Below are 15,868 nucleotides of genomic sequence, written 5' to 3'. Positions count from 1 at the left end.
TGTTTGGAAGAGCGCTGCCTGTCAGTCCCGACCTCATCAAAATATCAGTTTGAGTTCATTTACAGCGTTGACCTCACTGAGATGGGCAATGTTTCCATCAGCCGATAAAAAATAGAAAGAAAACCCAGCACTGTGTGGCAGTCAGCTGGAAGCTAACTAAAGCTCGCTGGTGACCCGTCTAAGAAGGAGGGGAAGAAGAAGAGGCAGCGTGGTAGGAATCTGAAAGAGCAGGATCAGAGAACAGAACAGGCCTGCAGGCAAATTCCCATTTACTTATTCAGTGTGTGTTTCAGACCGGCAGCATCAGCATGCCTGACCACTGTCCTTCTGAAACACACAATCTGTGTCAGGTTAAATAACTATTTAAAATGTTCCTCCTCATGATTTTTTGTCTAAAATGTGTTTCTTTCTGACAATGCATTCTACTGAAAGTCTCAATCCACGACGTGCCGTTCCATAGTCTGGCTTTACATGACAACAAAATTGAGCCTATTAAACCCTTTAAATAAAACACTAAAGCCACACAATGACAGCATCAAGCCAGGTAATATTACAGGGTTTTTTTTTTTTTACCATCTTGTGGTTTTGATACAAGCGATATAACGTCTTCAGCTCCCCATCAGAAAGGGCTGACTGACAGTAATGTAAAGCAGTGAAAATATTCTAAATACAGCATAAACTTCAAATGGACCTTTGTTTTAGACGGCTGACATAAGTTGTGTTGCTGCCACCGTCAACAGCTCTCAAATTAACACTCAAAACATTCAAACTGTGCCTTTAAACTCCAGTTGATCAACTCCTTTTGTGGCCACTTGGGGGCAGTGGAAACAAGTTGTGATCACAAATTATTATTATTTTATATTATTCTCATCTTTTAAGTTTATACGGCAAACAGTTGCTTATTTATTATCGTATTCATTCATCTGAAGTCATATTTCTGATGAATGTAAGTCAAATATATATATATATATATAAATATATATATATATATATATATATATAAAAATATATATATATATATATATATATATATATATATATATATATATATATATATATATATATATATATATATATATATATATATATATAGATAGATAGATAGATAGATAGATAGATAGATAGATAGATAGATAGATATAGATAGATATAAATATATATTCTCTTCTATCTCTATTTTTGATTTCCTGAGAGAAATATCTGTCTCTTTAGCTGCTTAATGCTCCAACGTTCACCAGTTAGGTGCTTACTTGCTAAAATGTAAGAATTATTTTTCCTTTAAGGAAATCTTAACAGAGTCAGAGATGCTTCATCTACCCGGGGGCCGATTATCTTAGGATCAACTCACACTGTGTCATACGAGAAGCGGATTATGTCCCACCGCAGCAGTTCCTCCCTCACTTGATGCTCTGGATCCCACAGCATAGCAACACCATTTTAGGGGATGAGGCAATGGGGATGGAAACACCACACATCACTCAGAGGTTGAATTGGAAGCAGACGAGGTTTCTGTGGCAACCACTCAGTGTATCCCAGAAACTCGGGTGGCCGCGCTGCTGTGATTGGCATGCGGTATTGTGTGCCCGCTGAGTGCGGCCACAGTTTCTGTGTGTCCATTTTTACGGTGCTGAGGACACGGCCAGCAGGTTCCAACCACTGATTCGTTGGAACAAGCCTGATTTAAGAAAAACACCAAGCCGGCTCAAATTCACAGACACCATTCAGAGCAGAGGAGGAACGGCTTTGGCTTCTGGCTTTGATTCACCAAAGCTTTCAATCACAGGTGCAGTCGAGGAAACTAAAAAAAAAGAGCTGAACAGTACTCCTTTACAGCTTTATGACGTGGTGATGTGAGTCATCACGGAGGCCGAGACAATAGCTGCCTTGCTAATATTGGCCTCTGACCACAAGCAAACACAAACAAGTTCAATAAACGCTCCTTCGCCACTGCCTGCATTGACTCAACGACATTAAGCAAATTAAATCTTGAAGCTGCCGTTCGGAGGAGTCAATGTGGACAAAAGGTTGATGCAAATTATGCTCCCAGCGGCCACAAACACAGAGGTTCAAGCTTCATCAACGGGGAAGCAAAAGCAAACAGTTTTCAAAAAGGAACAACAATAAAACCTAAATTATGAAAGCCAATAAAATACAAAAACACAGCTGATGGAGAGAGAATGCAGAGACTTAACGCTACGGTTTCAAGACATGTAGATATAGCAGCTTATATTTATGTGTTTGACCATCAACAGCTTGAATGTACTTTCCCTATAGAACACTAAAACCTGCAGCTGTTTACTGTTAATCAATGTAATTACTGAGCTGTTGAAACATAATGAACATGCTGATCATGACACGTTGTGAGCTCATTAGCATCTTCTTCTCAGCGTGCAATTTTCCCAGAGCCCTTCTTTATTTTCTAGCTTGATCAAAGTGACATAAAACTTGTTATGTGTATTTTAAGCCGTGGATTTAAAAAAAACTAAAAAAAAACGATTAGAATGTTAAGTAAAACTAATCACGATGAAGACAACAATCTACTCCACTTATCACACCCTTGTGGATCCAAACACAGATCACGTCTCAGTATCAGCACTAATATGTAGATGGTTGTTAAGCGCTGTGATGACCATAAAACTGAAAGGACAGATGGGACTGAGAAGGAAATCCCATCAGCAACCCGTTCAATTAACCTGCCTATTAGTTTCCTGGTCCAAAGAGTCTAAAACCAATCGTCGATATGAATGAATAAACAGTTGTTGCCTGCATGTCTGAGGTTCCCAGAATGCTTTATTTAACATCAGACGTTTCTGCTTCATTCTAAGATTATATACATGGAAATTGTTATCAAATGTATAAAAGCAGAAGTTGGTTTATTACAGTATGCTTACCTCAAATTCTCCTTTTGTGTACTTGGCGTCAGGAACACTCACAATCTCATCGTCACCAAACTCTGGAAAACCCTGCAAAGTGGAGGACACCGGATATGTATGTTACTTTGCATCATGTGAACGCTCATTTGATCATTTGTAGGTAAATGGTGAGGGAAAACGTCTTACATTAAAGTGCCAGAGAGTCATAACGGAGACAACCATGGCGGTCGTGGTCCTTCCTCTGCCGTTGGAGCAGTTAAAAACAAAAGCGGAGTGAGAGTCTTCGGCCAAGGAACTCTTCATGGCCTCCAGCAGCTTATCAAAATCCTGCCAACAAGAACACATAAACAAACTCAACACAATATCTATCAAAGTGTATCCTTAGGAAGTCAATCAGAGGTACAACAGCATATTTAAATCACATGTTATCACACTATTGACTTTTACTTTGCACAGAATATCAATTGGAATACAATGTTATGGCACAAATCAATTAATGCTACATCTAACTGCTTTAAAGTGACTTATTTCTCTAATTAAACATTTTCACTTCTTATGTCTAATAAATATCTCCAATATCAATGAATAATAAGAAAGAAAGTGATCAAATACAATGTAAGAGGTTGTGAAAAGGTGCAAAGTAATTACATCCGCTTATCCTTGAATAGTGAAGAACATTCTGAACCACTAGAGGGAGCACAATGCGTATTCATGGCCACTTGTCTTCATTACAAGCTACAACAAATTAACCTCACAGCTATTTCTACCCACAGTGCCTGCATGTTGGAGAGTACACATGTTTAGGATCCCCCCTCACGTTATTACCTCTTCCTTGGGCGCGCTGCAGTCTGGCAGCGGGATGCGTTTGCAAACGAGGCCCTGCTGGGAGCTTTTGTGCTGGTTGAATATCTCCTGGACCGTCAGGCAGCTTTTAAACATCTTCATCTGTTTCTCCTGCTCCAGCGTCACCTCAAGCCACTTCTGAGCTCTCAGGATCTCCTCCTTCAGAGATGTCTCCAGTTTCTACAGAACACGAGGGGACACGAGGACATATTCACTTCAACAAGGTTAAAATACGCAAACTTCTGATGGTAAAACTACAGAGTCTCGGGCACTCTGGAACACTTGTTTGATCGTTCTCGCTCTACCTCTATGAGCTGTGGGTCAGACAAAGGGATAGGGATGTGCTGGTCCAGGCATGAGGGCTCCCTCGGTGTAAAAATCTGACCATTCCCTTCGAGCACCAGCTCGTCCTGCAAGTTGACCCACAACACGTGGCCGTGTTTCCTCTTCTCATCCGTCAGGTGGGCCAAAACTACTCCGGTAGCCTGCAACCACAGCCAGTTTACGATTAGACATTAAACAGCTGGACGTCCGGCTCCAGCATCCGGAGGCGGGCGTCCGGGTCCAAAATCATTATGAGCCATTCCTCTGACTCTTATTTGTACTCTCGTGAATATTCTTGACCGCTAGGATGCATATTGATAATAAATATGACATTGTCAGTTTGATGTGGACATGTTCTGTTTAGATGGGAAAGTCCAAAATCAGCCTCATACAAATCATATAGTATAAATGACAAAAATCAATAATTCAAATCTGGTATTCCTGTCATAGAAAGGGCAGCTCTCGAGACAAAAAAAGATAGATTCACCCCTTCGTACACAGCCCTCAACAAATGTATTATTTTTATTCAGTTTGCCTCAATGTGTGCACTATGAAACTGAACCAGACTAAAAAAAAAGCAAACAAAAATATTAAATTTGAACTCTGATTTGGTCTCGCCAAGACTATGGCTTGTGAAAATGCCCTAATAAGCTCAAAAGATGACCACGTGGAGAGATTATTACAAATGATGCTCTCTAGTTTCAGTGTACCCTTTTAAATGCTTCAAGGTGGTGTATGCATTTGTATGCTGCACCTCTGATGTTGGCTGAGCCATTCCATAAATGGGCATCTTGGGCACTCGTCTGAAGTTGACCGCCTTCATCTCCTTTACTGTGCTGAGCACGTCTGGAGCCAAACACTCATTAGCAACCTGTGCAGACACACACACTCAGTTAAACATGGTGCATTTGAAGATGATTACGTGACACTGTGGTAAAGACTGTGACAGATTAGAGATATCTCAAAGGCAAGATTGACATCCTGCGGCAAGCTAAAATGAATTTTGGTTTCAGACACATCTATAATCAAAAGTCTAACGCTCAAGGCATCCATCTTTAGTGTTTTCTCACCAGGATGCGGGCCCCTCTGGTGACCAGCTCGGCTGGAGCCGACAGCTCCGACAGGTCCCTGCAGGCCAGCAGCCTGTACAGCCAAGCGTGGCAGCACATCCACTGGCTGAAGTTGGACACGAAGGCAAGAGGATACTGCGAAATGTAAAACAAAGTTAACTCCGGTTATTTTCGTGGAACATTTTTTTGTACGTACTTCAATGAAGATATTCCCACAAAAACAGCAAAAACGACTTTACCTGTTCATGAAGGTATGCATTAAACACGATCAAGTAGAAGTAACGCTCCAAGCTTTGCATGGTTCTGTTGAGAAAGTAGTCTTTGGTGCTGCTTCCCTGAGAAACAAAAAGAAGCTTCAGTATCTTTTTAAAAGCTCATTTTCCTGCATCAGCTTAAGGGCCCATATTGATTAATTGGTTCATGCATCATCATCATCCTCCTTTGATTTCTGCCTCCCTCTTGCTTTATTTAGCAGCACGTAAATTGAGCAGCAGTTGAAAATCAATTGGCTGCTTTTGAAGAGATCTTTCTGCAAAAAAACACTTACCTGAATTTGATAATCTTCTCCGATCCCCTCTAGCTTACTCTTGTTCTCATATATTGCTTCTTTTATGTTGTGCATTTCTGAACAAAGGGCAATAGCCTGGTCAACCTGTCGGATAAAAACAAGACATTATCAACAGGAAAAATGAAATACAACTTTGACCTTTTAAGACATTGTTTTAAAACAACATTACTTAAAGACTCCCTCCTGAAACACAGAAAAACACTTTGGTCTGATGAGGTTTTTCCCCAAAAAAAAATCCAGAATCTATGAATATACAAACTGGATGTTGTGATGGTGGAGTTTGTATCTGCTTTACCTCTTCCATAACCTGCTGTCCATTCGGCAGCTTGTTGCTCAGAGACTGGATGACCTGAAACAGTGGTTTGGGCTCTGAAGCCGCTGCCTCCTCCACTCTGCAAAACATGGGGAAGTTCAATCTTACCTGGCATCAAATTAAACGCTCCACTTATCAAACATGCAATAGAGTGTCATGTCGTGTCCTGCTCCGTCTATCCAGATGGAATTGATTTCTTACTGTGGTTGTGAATCCCCCCTCAGGCGATTCATGACCAGCGTGCCCAGGATCATGGCTAAGTTGGTGCGGCCGACGCCCACCTGGCAGTTGAAGAGCAGAGCGGGCAGCGACCGGGACGCATCGTGGCCCAGAGCCAAGCTGGGGCTCTCCTGGAAGACAGAGCCAGGCGGAGAATGTTTAAGTCTTACTAAACGTGGTCGTGTGGATTTGTTGCTCCGAGTTGCGTTGACCTACACAAGTGTATGCAGGTAAGGCTGGGAGGGCGACTCTGAGTCTTAAGTATTGAGAACCGGTAACATTTATTGGCATTTTTTTTGCTTTAGAATAATGAATATTAGTTTTCTGTGTAACAGAGATAAACTGCGTTACATTAGATGGTTAGGAAGATTAAAAATGACCTAAATTTGATTGTAAAATGTAAGTTTTTAGAACAACATGGTTCCGTATTACCTGCTAGACAGAGCCATTGAAATCACATTCCAGCTTTTATGTTGCAGTCTAAATGTCTTTTCACCTGCAAATCGGCAATTTAACACCAACTGGCTCTTCATGTCATTTTGGAAATATTTGAGTGGAGATTAGGAAAATCTGAAGTGAGGCAACGTCCTGGAAGTTATAATTGTGGAATGCAGAAAAATGGAGGGTTGTCATGCCTTAAATCTTTCAAAAAGAAAATGTGAGACTATTGAGAAGGACAAAAAGAAAGAGGAAGGATAGAGTGAGACCCAGCAACGCTCCGATCCAAACACTGTAAAGGAGCCACTTTCCAACCACAGGGAATTGGACCAGCTGCTGCACGTCTGTCCAAAAAAGGGCAAAACAAGTCGAATAGAACATCCGATGTGAGTGAGGGGCAGGACGGAAACCAGACCGAGCAGATGACCAAAGAGCGGACATCGAGTGAGTGCGAACTGTTTTCAGCCATTTATTATATAAATATCACACTTATTAGTGATTAATAGCAGGTACGGGGCAGATTCAAAAGGCCGTATGTGGATTCAAAAAAGATACTGTGACCTTTTTGCTACCACAGTGAGAAAGTCCAGACGCTCTCCAATATTCCAGCCATTAATAACTTTAACGGCACATCAAAACAAGATTCCATCAAGAGAAGCACAACCAAAAAAGGTCTATCCAAGAAATGTTTGGTTATCAGCGTTTTTTGTGGTTTTATCTTACCCTGAGTATGCTAACAAATGTGTCAAAGTCTTCCTCCAATGGCGCTCCCTCCATGGGTAGTGGTAATCTGTAGTACCTGCAATATAACAGACTGTTACCGGGAGTTGAACCTCCGCTTGTGTTGTGTCAACATTGCCCTTATGTAGGTCGTAACACACTGCACATCTGACCTGAAGTAAGACCCCACAGCTCCCTCATTTTGTGTTTACTGATCTCCCATAAGTCTGGGAGAAAAACTTTGCCGCGTTCGACAATCCACAAGGAATGACGGGAGGGATCCAAATTGGGAGAAAAAGTGGGATAATTTACATCCCCTTAAAACATACACCACCTGCAATGTAAACTATTTATAATCAAACATCCGGCTGCTTTCTTGAGACTGCAAAACGTCAAGAGAGTCAGAGACGCTCTCCCCCGGGGAGTAATATATTCTCTTGCGCTGGAAATGTTTTTCGCAGCTCGTGACATCTTGATAAAGCTGATCTGATCGCAAACAGGATGCTGCAATCTTTTCGTTTTTATGCTCTCCCCTTTTTCTTTCGACATAAGCAGGGCAACCAGCCTCTGCACAAACAAACGCCACTATTTATAACCTGCCCTGTATGTTCTACGGCAGGCAGACACGCGTCGCTCTATCTAAACCGTAGTGTGAGCTGAGGGCTAATAAAGAAACAATGTAAACAACCTGTAGGCCGGCATGGTGAACACGGGCCTCTTATAGACCTCTTCGGTCCCATGGATGTCCTCCTCACACGTGATGGAGATCTTCTGCGGCTCGTCTTTAAAGTGCTCGATGTCGTTGTAGACGTAGAAGATGTTTTCGTTGAGTTTGGCAAAGTCATGGAGCTGCGGAGGAAGGAAGATGGGGGAGGAGGGGGGGGTCAATACTGCTATATGCTACATTGTGCCAAAAAAACTCATGTGGATGCTGAGTAAGTGTTTGTTAATCACCTCCTTCCTGATAGTGAGCTCCAGCCTCTCCACCAGCTCCTCCTTCCCCAGGCCATGAAGGTTTTCGTGGAGGTTTTCCTTCCTCCTCGGCGTGTACGGCACAAAGTCGTCGCCCTTGTGCAGGAAAACCACCGGCTCCTCTCTTACACTGAAGAATATAACCTCCTGTTTGCAAAAGCACAGCGCGATAGGCATCAAATAATAGCTTCTAATAATAGTATCTCCCAAATACACCACTTCCAAGAGCAACTGGAAACAATCACTGTTGTCGTATGTAGCCCATGAGTAAGGAGTAAGGAGTTTATAGAGACGCCTGACGTATAATTTAGCAAATTTTATTTCAATTACGGTCAGTTTTCTAGCTGCTGTAAGCAAAGAGATTCATTTTCCACTGGTACACGTGACCGCAACTTTCTGTTTGCTCGGTTCCACAATTCAGCCACAGCCTCCACTGAGCACTTGACTCCTCAAATATTTACTGACAACATGGATAGAAAAGAAGCCAGGCAGAGCTACAGACACCAACTCAGGAGAATTAAGGGCTTAATATCGACCAGTTAAAATGTGTGTGTTCAGCCTGTATACATGTGTTTATTAAATGTAAACAAACGTGACCTTGTGTCCTTGTGCCTGGAGCCTCTGGAGGACCTGTTTGAAGCCATTCAGGCTCGGCTGGCCCATCCCATACAGCGGGTAGGATCCCCTGACTTGGCGGAAGTTGGGCGCACCATAGCTGGATGTGGTATTGAGGACGTCTGCCTTGCTGTTCACATCCTGGACCATGAAGTACTCCCCCTGGAAAGCGATGCACATCTCAGAGCAGGACCCCAACACAACGTTTCTCCGGCTTCCCCTCGATCATGCATTAATTAGAATTTGCAAATTATGCAACGCAAATATGCCGACTTACATCCTCACTGGCATTTTAAGCTTTTTAATTCTTAGTGCATCACCCACATTGAAACATCCAATTAGAAAATGGCTGAAATGGTCTTCTTCCTCTTTCTGTTGACAAATAACAAAACTGGCACAGTCTGGTTCCTTCTCTGTTGTCCCAACAAGTTAAAGCTCTGCTCTGTTGCCTTCATCGCTCCAAGATTACTGAGATAGTGTTTTAATAGAAGTATGTCAACATATTTTTCCAGCATGTGACTGTGATTCGTAGAGGTTAACGTTGTTGTTGCACTTTACTGACAACTCGGCTTTGGTTCGGAGAGCCGCTTCCATTTTGGATTTACTTCCAGGTTAGAAAAAAACCTGGATAATAACTAATCCTTTTTTTTTAAATCTTACATTCACAACAGCTTCTGTCTCATTCTGAAAAACAACTACGACATGCTATACTATAATTATAATTTGAAGACACAGCACTCGTGCGAGCGAGTTTAATTGTTTTCTGGAAATCCTCGTGCGGTTGGTGTTTTCAAAATGCTGTTTTTTGGAAAAGCGCTGTTTTTAAGTTGTGACTGATACATCTGCTGCGTGTGGACGGGAGGCGACAACAGAGAGGAAAAGCTGTGTTTTGAAAATGCGTGTGGACGAGATCTTACTGCGGGTGAAACTGCGGGCCCGTAAAGACACATGTAAACAGAAGCTGTGGGTTAACGCCGGCCCAACACTGCATGCCTGAACAGACGCAGCAGAGGTGACACAGCAGATCAAAGCCCTGATAGCAGGGTGACAACATTCCTGTATCAATGGCTGCCCTCCCTCCTGTCCCCCGGATCATAAAACAGCGCATGACAATGTTCCTATGCCACTCAACAATTTGGACATGTGAATGTGAAAAGAGCAGACACAGAGACAGGTGAGATGACCCCCCCCCCCCCCCCCCCCACGTATTTCCATCACGCCGCGGCGCGTCCTCACCTGCACCAGGTAGTGCTCCGGCATAGCGTCCGATATCCGACCCACTTTGTAGTTGCTCTTGAGGATTTCATCGTGAATCTGAAATTCCTGTCTGCAATTATACCTTTAAAAACACAACACAACAGCAGGTCAGTTTAATTACCAGCTACTATTTGCCAGGCCTGGGTTGACAAATGAGATGATAACGGGGGCAAACGCTTGATGGGGAGCGGGGCGATGGCACCACAGTGATCAAAGAGGATTAGCAACCAATTGTGAGAACGCAGATTCGGGGAGGGACTTACGTGATGACGACAGGTGCGACTTTGTTGGTGATAATGGACTTGGCCTTGTTGTGGATGTTGACCGTCTGAAAGGGGCTCATGCTGGGAGACTGCCTGCTGTCGGCCATCCCGTTGCCTTGGACAAGCTCAAGCGGCGACGCTACCGAAACAGGCTGTGGCGCGGCGCTGGCAGTCGTACCCATGCTCCACAAGCAGCTGTGAATCACATCGCAGCGTGCTCAGAAACAGGAAGCCAAATACATGAAGTCCCGTACTCGTGGCAAAACATGCGGCGGAGACGGGGAGTGACGACACTTGCAGACTTTGTGAAAAGTTATTTGGCACGTCTCACACTTTTACATCTATCGCTGACTAAGTTTTATATAAATGAAACCCATGTCAAGTAATATACTGCTTTTTATTATTGTTCCCACATTATTACATCACTGATATTATGTAAATAAAAACATTTGTCAAGTAATATACTGCTTTTTATCATTTTTTTAGCTTTTGGGATGGCAATGTCCTCCTGTCTGTTCACCACTTGAATGGTTTCAGCACCACACTAAAACATTGGTGTATCTGTACACTATAATGCTACCGCCAATTTGCTTAGCTTAGCATTAAGAACAAAACCTTTTTTAACACTTTTTTGCAGATTAAACAAACAAAATATAAGGTAAGAATTAGCGAGTTGTTAGAAAGTGCTTGTAGGCAGATGTTTTGTTACATTCTGAGAGAACCATGCTAGCGCTTTCTCCCGGTTTCCTGCTAAGCTAGGCTAACTGACTGACGTGAGTGTGATAAGTCTTCTTGTCCAGTTCGCAGCAAGAGGTGAATGAGCGTATCTCTGTCCTCGACCAAGGAAATTCTTAGTTGACTAACATTCATACAATTTTGTTGACCAAACAATGCGTTGATTTAAATCGAAAGATCTGTAAGTGTTCCCGTAAAGAATCACACAGAGGCACCACTTTAAATCGCTGTGCTTACAAGTTCTTGGAAATAAGTCATTTAGCATGAAAAAAAGCATTTAAAAACCACCAATCGACGAAAGAAACCTTTGTATCTGATGAAGAGCCTCGGCTTAGTCATAGCATACATCTTAAATGTTAACTTACTCTTTTTTTTTTTTTTTAACAAAAGCTGTTTTTTTTGGTATTTTGAGAGAGAGAGAATATGAAGGGATTTCACTCACTAAATCACATATTCAAATTACAAACATAATATGTCTCTCTACGATCCAGTCATGGTGGCATGCAGTCAACTCGGACAGTATTTGTATTTTGACCACATAGCTCGATACTGAGCGCTCAGACCCCCCGTGTCCCAGCCACAGGCTTCAAGCAGACCTCCTTCTCTTTGAATAAACAGGGAGCTTTGCAGAGAGCTCTGCAGATACACAAACAAGTCTTGTGACAAGCTAGTAGTCAGGAGTAACACTACTCCTCAACATCACTTACAACATGTCGCTGGTTAGGAACCCACAGCAGCAGATCACACAGAGGAAGACTTGCATAAATGCACATGAACCCTTCAGAAATACACAAAAACATGCTTGTTTGTCCCCCAACACACACTTGCAATTAAACATACTGTACCACTGGAGCTCCAGGGTGGAGTCCAAAGGTTCAGAGTCAATCCAACATCACAATCTGCTTGATACAACTAGAGCTTTCTCCAGCTTTGCGTAGCGTGGAGTCTAATTGTGCCGAGAGAACCAGTCACCACCACTACTCTCCTCCGTCTTGCATCTGGAGCCCAGTGGGCATGCAGGGCAACCTTGTGCTCCGACTTTTTTTTATTCGGTCAGAACATTCTCCTCTCACAAGTACAACGGAGAAGACAACAACATGTTGATTTGTCTGGCATGGTTGGAAGCAGAAAAAGAAAACAGAAGCTAAGTCTAAACTGTTTTTACAGCTTGACCTGAATAATAACTGCTCGGGGAAAAAGACTGAAGAGTAAAAAGAACTTGAATCTCTCACCAAGTGCTATTCGAGTCCCCACCACACACCAAAAGCATCTCTGTTGCCATGATTTTGCGACTACCACAAGAAAAAACAACAAAAAAACTTTGCAGCAATCCACCAAACTTTGACATCTTACGTGTGAGATGAGGAGCGATCTGTACTCCCAGATCCCTTTCTTTGCTGCTTGTTCCCCGCCATGGTTTGTGAGAAAAGGAGTGTGAGAACTTGGCATCACATCCAAAATGGAATCTTTCTCCTTTTTAAACCCTCTCTGCCCACCCCCAGTCGGTGGGAAACACCCCTCGTGGGAGCTCAAAGTGCCCCGTCGCTTGGCAGTGGGGGAAAAAACTCCAGGAGCTGCAGCTTTCAGACAGCGTCCTCCTCGTCCCCGTCCTACCACCTATATGATGGTGGGGAGTAGATTCATGCAAGAGACTCAAGTCTCCACGGAGGGGACCAAAGGAAGTAGTGGTACATCTGGCAGCCAGATGGCTCAAGTTCAGCTCCCTTTCACAGGGACAGGCTGTGCACAAAGACGAGTCCAGATTTGACTCTTGCACTGTAAAGCGAGCGACAAAAAGTACAGAAGGAACATGCCGGAGTGACCACTCTTTTGATCGCCCTGTAGAAAATGTGTCCTTTATCGAGCAAAAATGCCAAATGCGGCTTACAGCTTGTCAAATGAGAGGATGTACTGCTTTTCTTTGTTTTTATGAACCCGTACATTTTGATACATTTAAGAAGTATTGTGTTAGTGGTAACCCTCTGATAACTGGTTCTAGTTTCTCTTCCTACGGTTTCTTCCCTTTTTCAAACTTTAAATAGTATTTTGGGTGTTTTCCTTGTCTAAACTGAGAGTCTAATGATAGAGGGTGTTGTGTATTGTACCGATTGTACCGATCCCTTTGAGGAACATTTTGGATTTAAGGCTTAACGTCAGTAAAAATGACTTGAATTATTGGTTTAAAAAAAAAAAAACAATCAGTTGTCGTGTTACTGTCATGTGTTGTTGTAATATTAAACATCATAGATATAAGATGTCTTTTGTGTCTCCTTGACTTCCTATTTCAACTACAAACAGAGCTTACAGTTTTTGCATTCCTCGCCATAAAGGGCCTTTATGCAGCACACTCTTTTCAATCTCTGCCACTTTAAGGACATTTAATCAGTAGGTTTCCTTTACCCTCCACCACAGTCATGCACGATAATATGTATGTTCCTATGTGGCTCAGTCGAAGGCCATGAAACACTCTGACAACAGATTCTCTCATGTCCTCATCCGCACAAAAACATCCTATATTTGATCCAATATGGAGATTTTATTTGTAAAAGGTCTGAGCGTGAAATGAGGCTAACTCACAGATGCTTGCATTTAACAGGCCTCCAAAGGAAAAATGGCATTTTTACACACAGTAGCTTGCTCACTGAAACTGGTACGTTGAAAACCCTGCTCTGTCTTACCTTAACAGCCTGTCACCTCTGCTGCGAGACCATGTTGCACACACATTTTGATACGGAAGTTCTTGCTTCAGACAAGTTTGTCCGCCACACTGACTTCAGCGTGGGCAGGCCTGGTCTAGCAGGCAGGCGGGCAGCATGGGCGGAGGCCTGAGTTGAAATAGCCCTCAGTCATAAACATCCTCCTGGAGATCCAATCAAAGCAACTCATCAGAGAGGCTGTTTATCCCACATGTCAACCAGAGGAGTGTTTGTGCCGCGTGTGAAGCCAATAAAACGACAAACTCGGGATTTCCCTACGCAAAATGTAAACGACGAAACAAAAACGAGATAATCTTGAGTTCACCTCTGAGTGTTTTTTTTTTTAAACCAGCCACGCTGTCAACAGCAGGTCGAAGTTAATCAAAGGCACTAATATTTAAATTCCCGAAAAAAGAAAAGGACCATGGAAACGGGTGCCTTGTGCCAGCCGAGCAGCGTCGCTCCATTCAGGGCCGGCGCATTTAAATTCAGCCGGTGCACCAACTTTGCTGTAGCAACGTCTTCAGACAAAAGGGCCTGAGTGCAGACAGGAAGGAGCGTGCAGCTGCAGGATGCATCTGTTGGTGGCCCCGAGGAAGGATGCGGTGCACTCTTCATTCACAAGAGATGCAAGGGTTCAAGGGAGATGGGTATCATTTCGCAACGCTCAGGAGATCTTCCAACACAACCTCCCGTATCGAGGTGGAGAAGAGAGCCGCCAGCTTGGCTGCAACGAACCATTGAGTTCAATGCATCACGCTTACTTGGCAACATTGCTCTTCTTATTCAAGGATCGTCGGCATTTCTGGTCTCCACGGAGGCCACACACTCAGTCTGCTAATTTCAAAGTATTGAAGCCTGCTGGCTGCACAAAATAACTACAGAAGAATATTAATGCAACGTAAGAAACGTCAATGTATGTTGCGTCGGATGTCTGTTGACAACATATGCAGGAATGTGCAAAAGACTGTCCAGCGTGGCTCAAGAACCTAATCTAATGTATGCCAATTAAGGGTTTGGTGTAATCCAATCCGTATCTTATTCATAACAATGACACAATGTCCCACAGTCTCTCACTCATCACAGGATGCTCGACCACCAAACCATTCAATACGACCCAGTCACACCGCCCCCAGGCTGAGGAAGTGTAAGCACACCTTGACAGGAAATGCTTGGTTGTACTCTCTGATACTTCCTCCCCGCAGCTGTGCACATATTTCACCAATGAGGTTAAGGGTTGCACGGAGTCGTGATTCCACAGGACATTGCTAGTTCCTGAGCTAAAATATCAGAGCTGCGCGGAAATGAGCTCAGTGCTTCCTCTGCAGAAAATGGTTTTTTCTTTTCCTTCCACTGTCCCAAAGATCTCATTGTGAATTTGTGTCAGTTTACAGCTCGTGTGTTTGTTTTTGACCAAAATAACAGCCTGTTCATTGATAAATACGATGCAAAAAAGGAAGCCATGTGATGCATTGTTCATGGGCTCAACGTGCAAATCTGATGAAACGACCCCCAAATAGCTTTCGCTGTGCAAGACAGACAGTCCAGATTAACTGACTGGATGCGCATGACAGGAAAACAAGTGACTTCTTCTTCCACTTAAAGCAAAAAATCTGCTGGGACTCTGAGTGACACAAAAACAAACTGTGCTACTGGAGTGACTCAGGCATTAAATCACAAAAAAATGACCTTTAGCCTTCGACATTCTTGCTTTCATCACAGCTCGACATTGAGCTGCTAAAAGGAGTGTGCAAGTCTATTTTTAAAACCCCGCCTGTAATTTATTTCATTTGAAGACGGCAATTTTATCCCCCTATGATTGTATGGCTGCAGTATTGTGGCTTTCTTTTTTTTTCCCAACCCCCGGTGTCTGACCACAGCATTCTGTCAGCACCACCGACTCGAACTGACAGCTTTTTATATTAGTCGCGGCCTCAGAGAGCCTCTCCCTGGACAGTGTTT

General features: G+C 43.1%; 1 protein-coding gene across 3 annotated transcripts in view; it reads right to left on the bottom strand.

The window, feature by feature from the left end:
• pald1a (phosphatase domain containing paladin 1a) overlaps nucleotides 1-15,868 on the bottom strand; it is a 43,074-nt gene that overhangs the window by 23,264 nt on the left and 3,942 nt on the right. For 2 of the 3 annotated variants that reach the window (XM_068583760.1, XM_068583762.1), the window contains exons 2-17: nucleotides 10,476-10,670; nucleotides 10,192-10,294; nucleotides 8,938-9,117; nucleotides 8,323-8,487; nucleotides 8,057-8,217; nucleotides 7,372-7,447; nucleotides 6,193-6,341; nucleotides 5,974-6,070; nucleotides 5,658-5,762; nucleotides 5,350-5,445; nucleotides 5,111-5,245; nucleotides 4,795-4,911; nucleotides 4,022-4,201; nucleotides 3,699-3,896; nucleotides 3,060-3,200; nucleotides 2,892-2,963 (exon numbers count right to left, since the gene is read on the bottom strand). In XM_068583760.1, coding sequence (XP_068439861.1) covers nucleotides 2,892-2,963; nucleotides 3,060-3,200; nucleotides 3,699-3,896; nucleotides 4,022-4,201; nucleotides 4,795-4,911; nucleotides 5,111-5,245; nucleotides 5,350-5,445; nucleotides 5,658-5,762; nucleotides 5,974-6,070; nucleotides 6,193-6,341; nucleotides 7,372-7,447; nucleotides 8,057-8,217; nucleotides 8,323-8,487; nucleotides 8,938-9,117; nucleotides 10,192-10,294; nucleotides 10,476-10,657 — 2,157 coding nt within the window. In that variant the 5' untranslated portion in view covers nucleotides 10,658-10,670. Of the gene's footprint in view, nucleotides 1-2,891; nucleotides 2,964-3,059; nucleotides 3,201-3,698; nucleotides 3,897-4,021; nucleotides 4,202-4,794; nucleotides 4,912-5,110; nucleotides 5,246-5,349; nucleotides 5,446-5,657; nucleotides 5,763-5,973; nucleotides 6,071-6,192; nucleotides 6,342-7,371; nucleotides 7,448-8,056; nucleotides 8,218-8,322; nucleotides 8,488-8,937; nucleotides 9,118-10,191; nucleotides 10,295-10,475; nucleotides 10,671-13,888; nucleotides 14,068-15,868 lie in introns of those variants that run through there. The other variant, XM_068583761.1, reaches the window with a different exon arrangement.

Source organism: Clinocottus analis, unplaced genomic scaffold, assembly GCF_023055335.1.
Source record: "Clinocottus analis isolate CAN_PGR_092001 unplaced genomic scaffold, fCliAna1.0.p SCAF_19, whole genome shotgun sequence".
Lineage (NCBI taxonomy): Eukaryota > Metazoa > Chordata > Actinopteri > Perciformes > Cottidae > Clinocottus > Clinocottus analis.
Note: the sequence above shows the minus strand (reverse complement) of the source record. Positions and strands in the feature narration are given on the sequence as shown.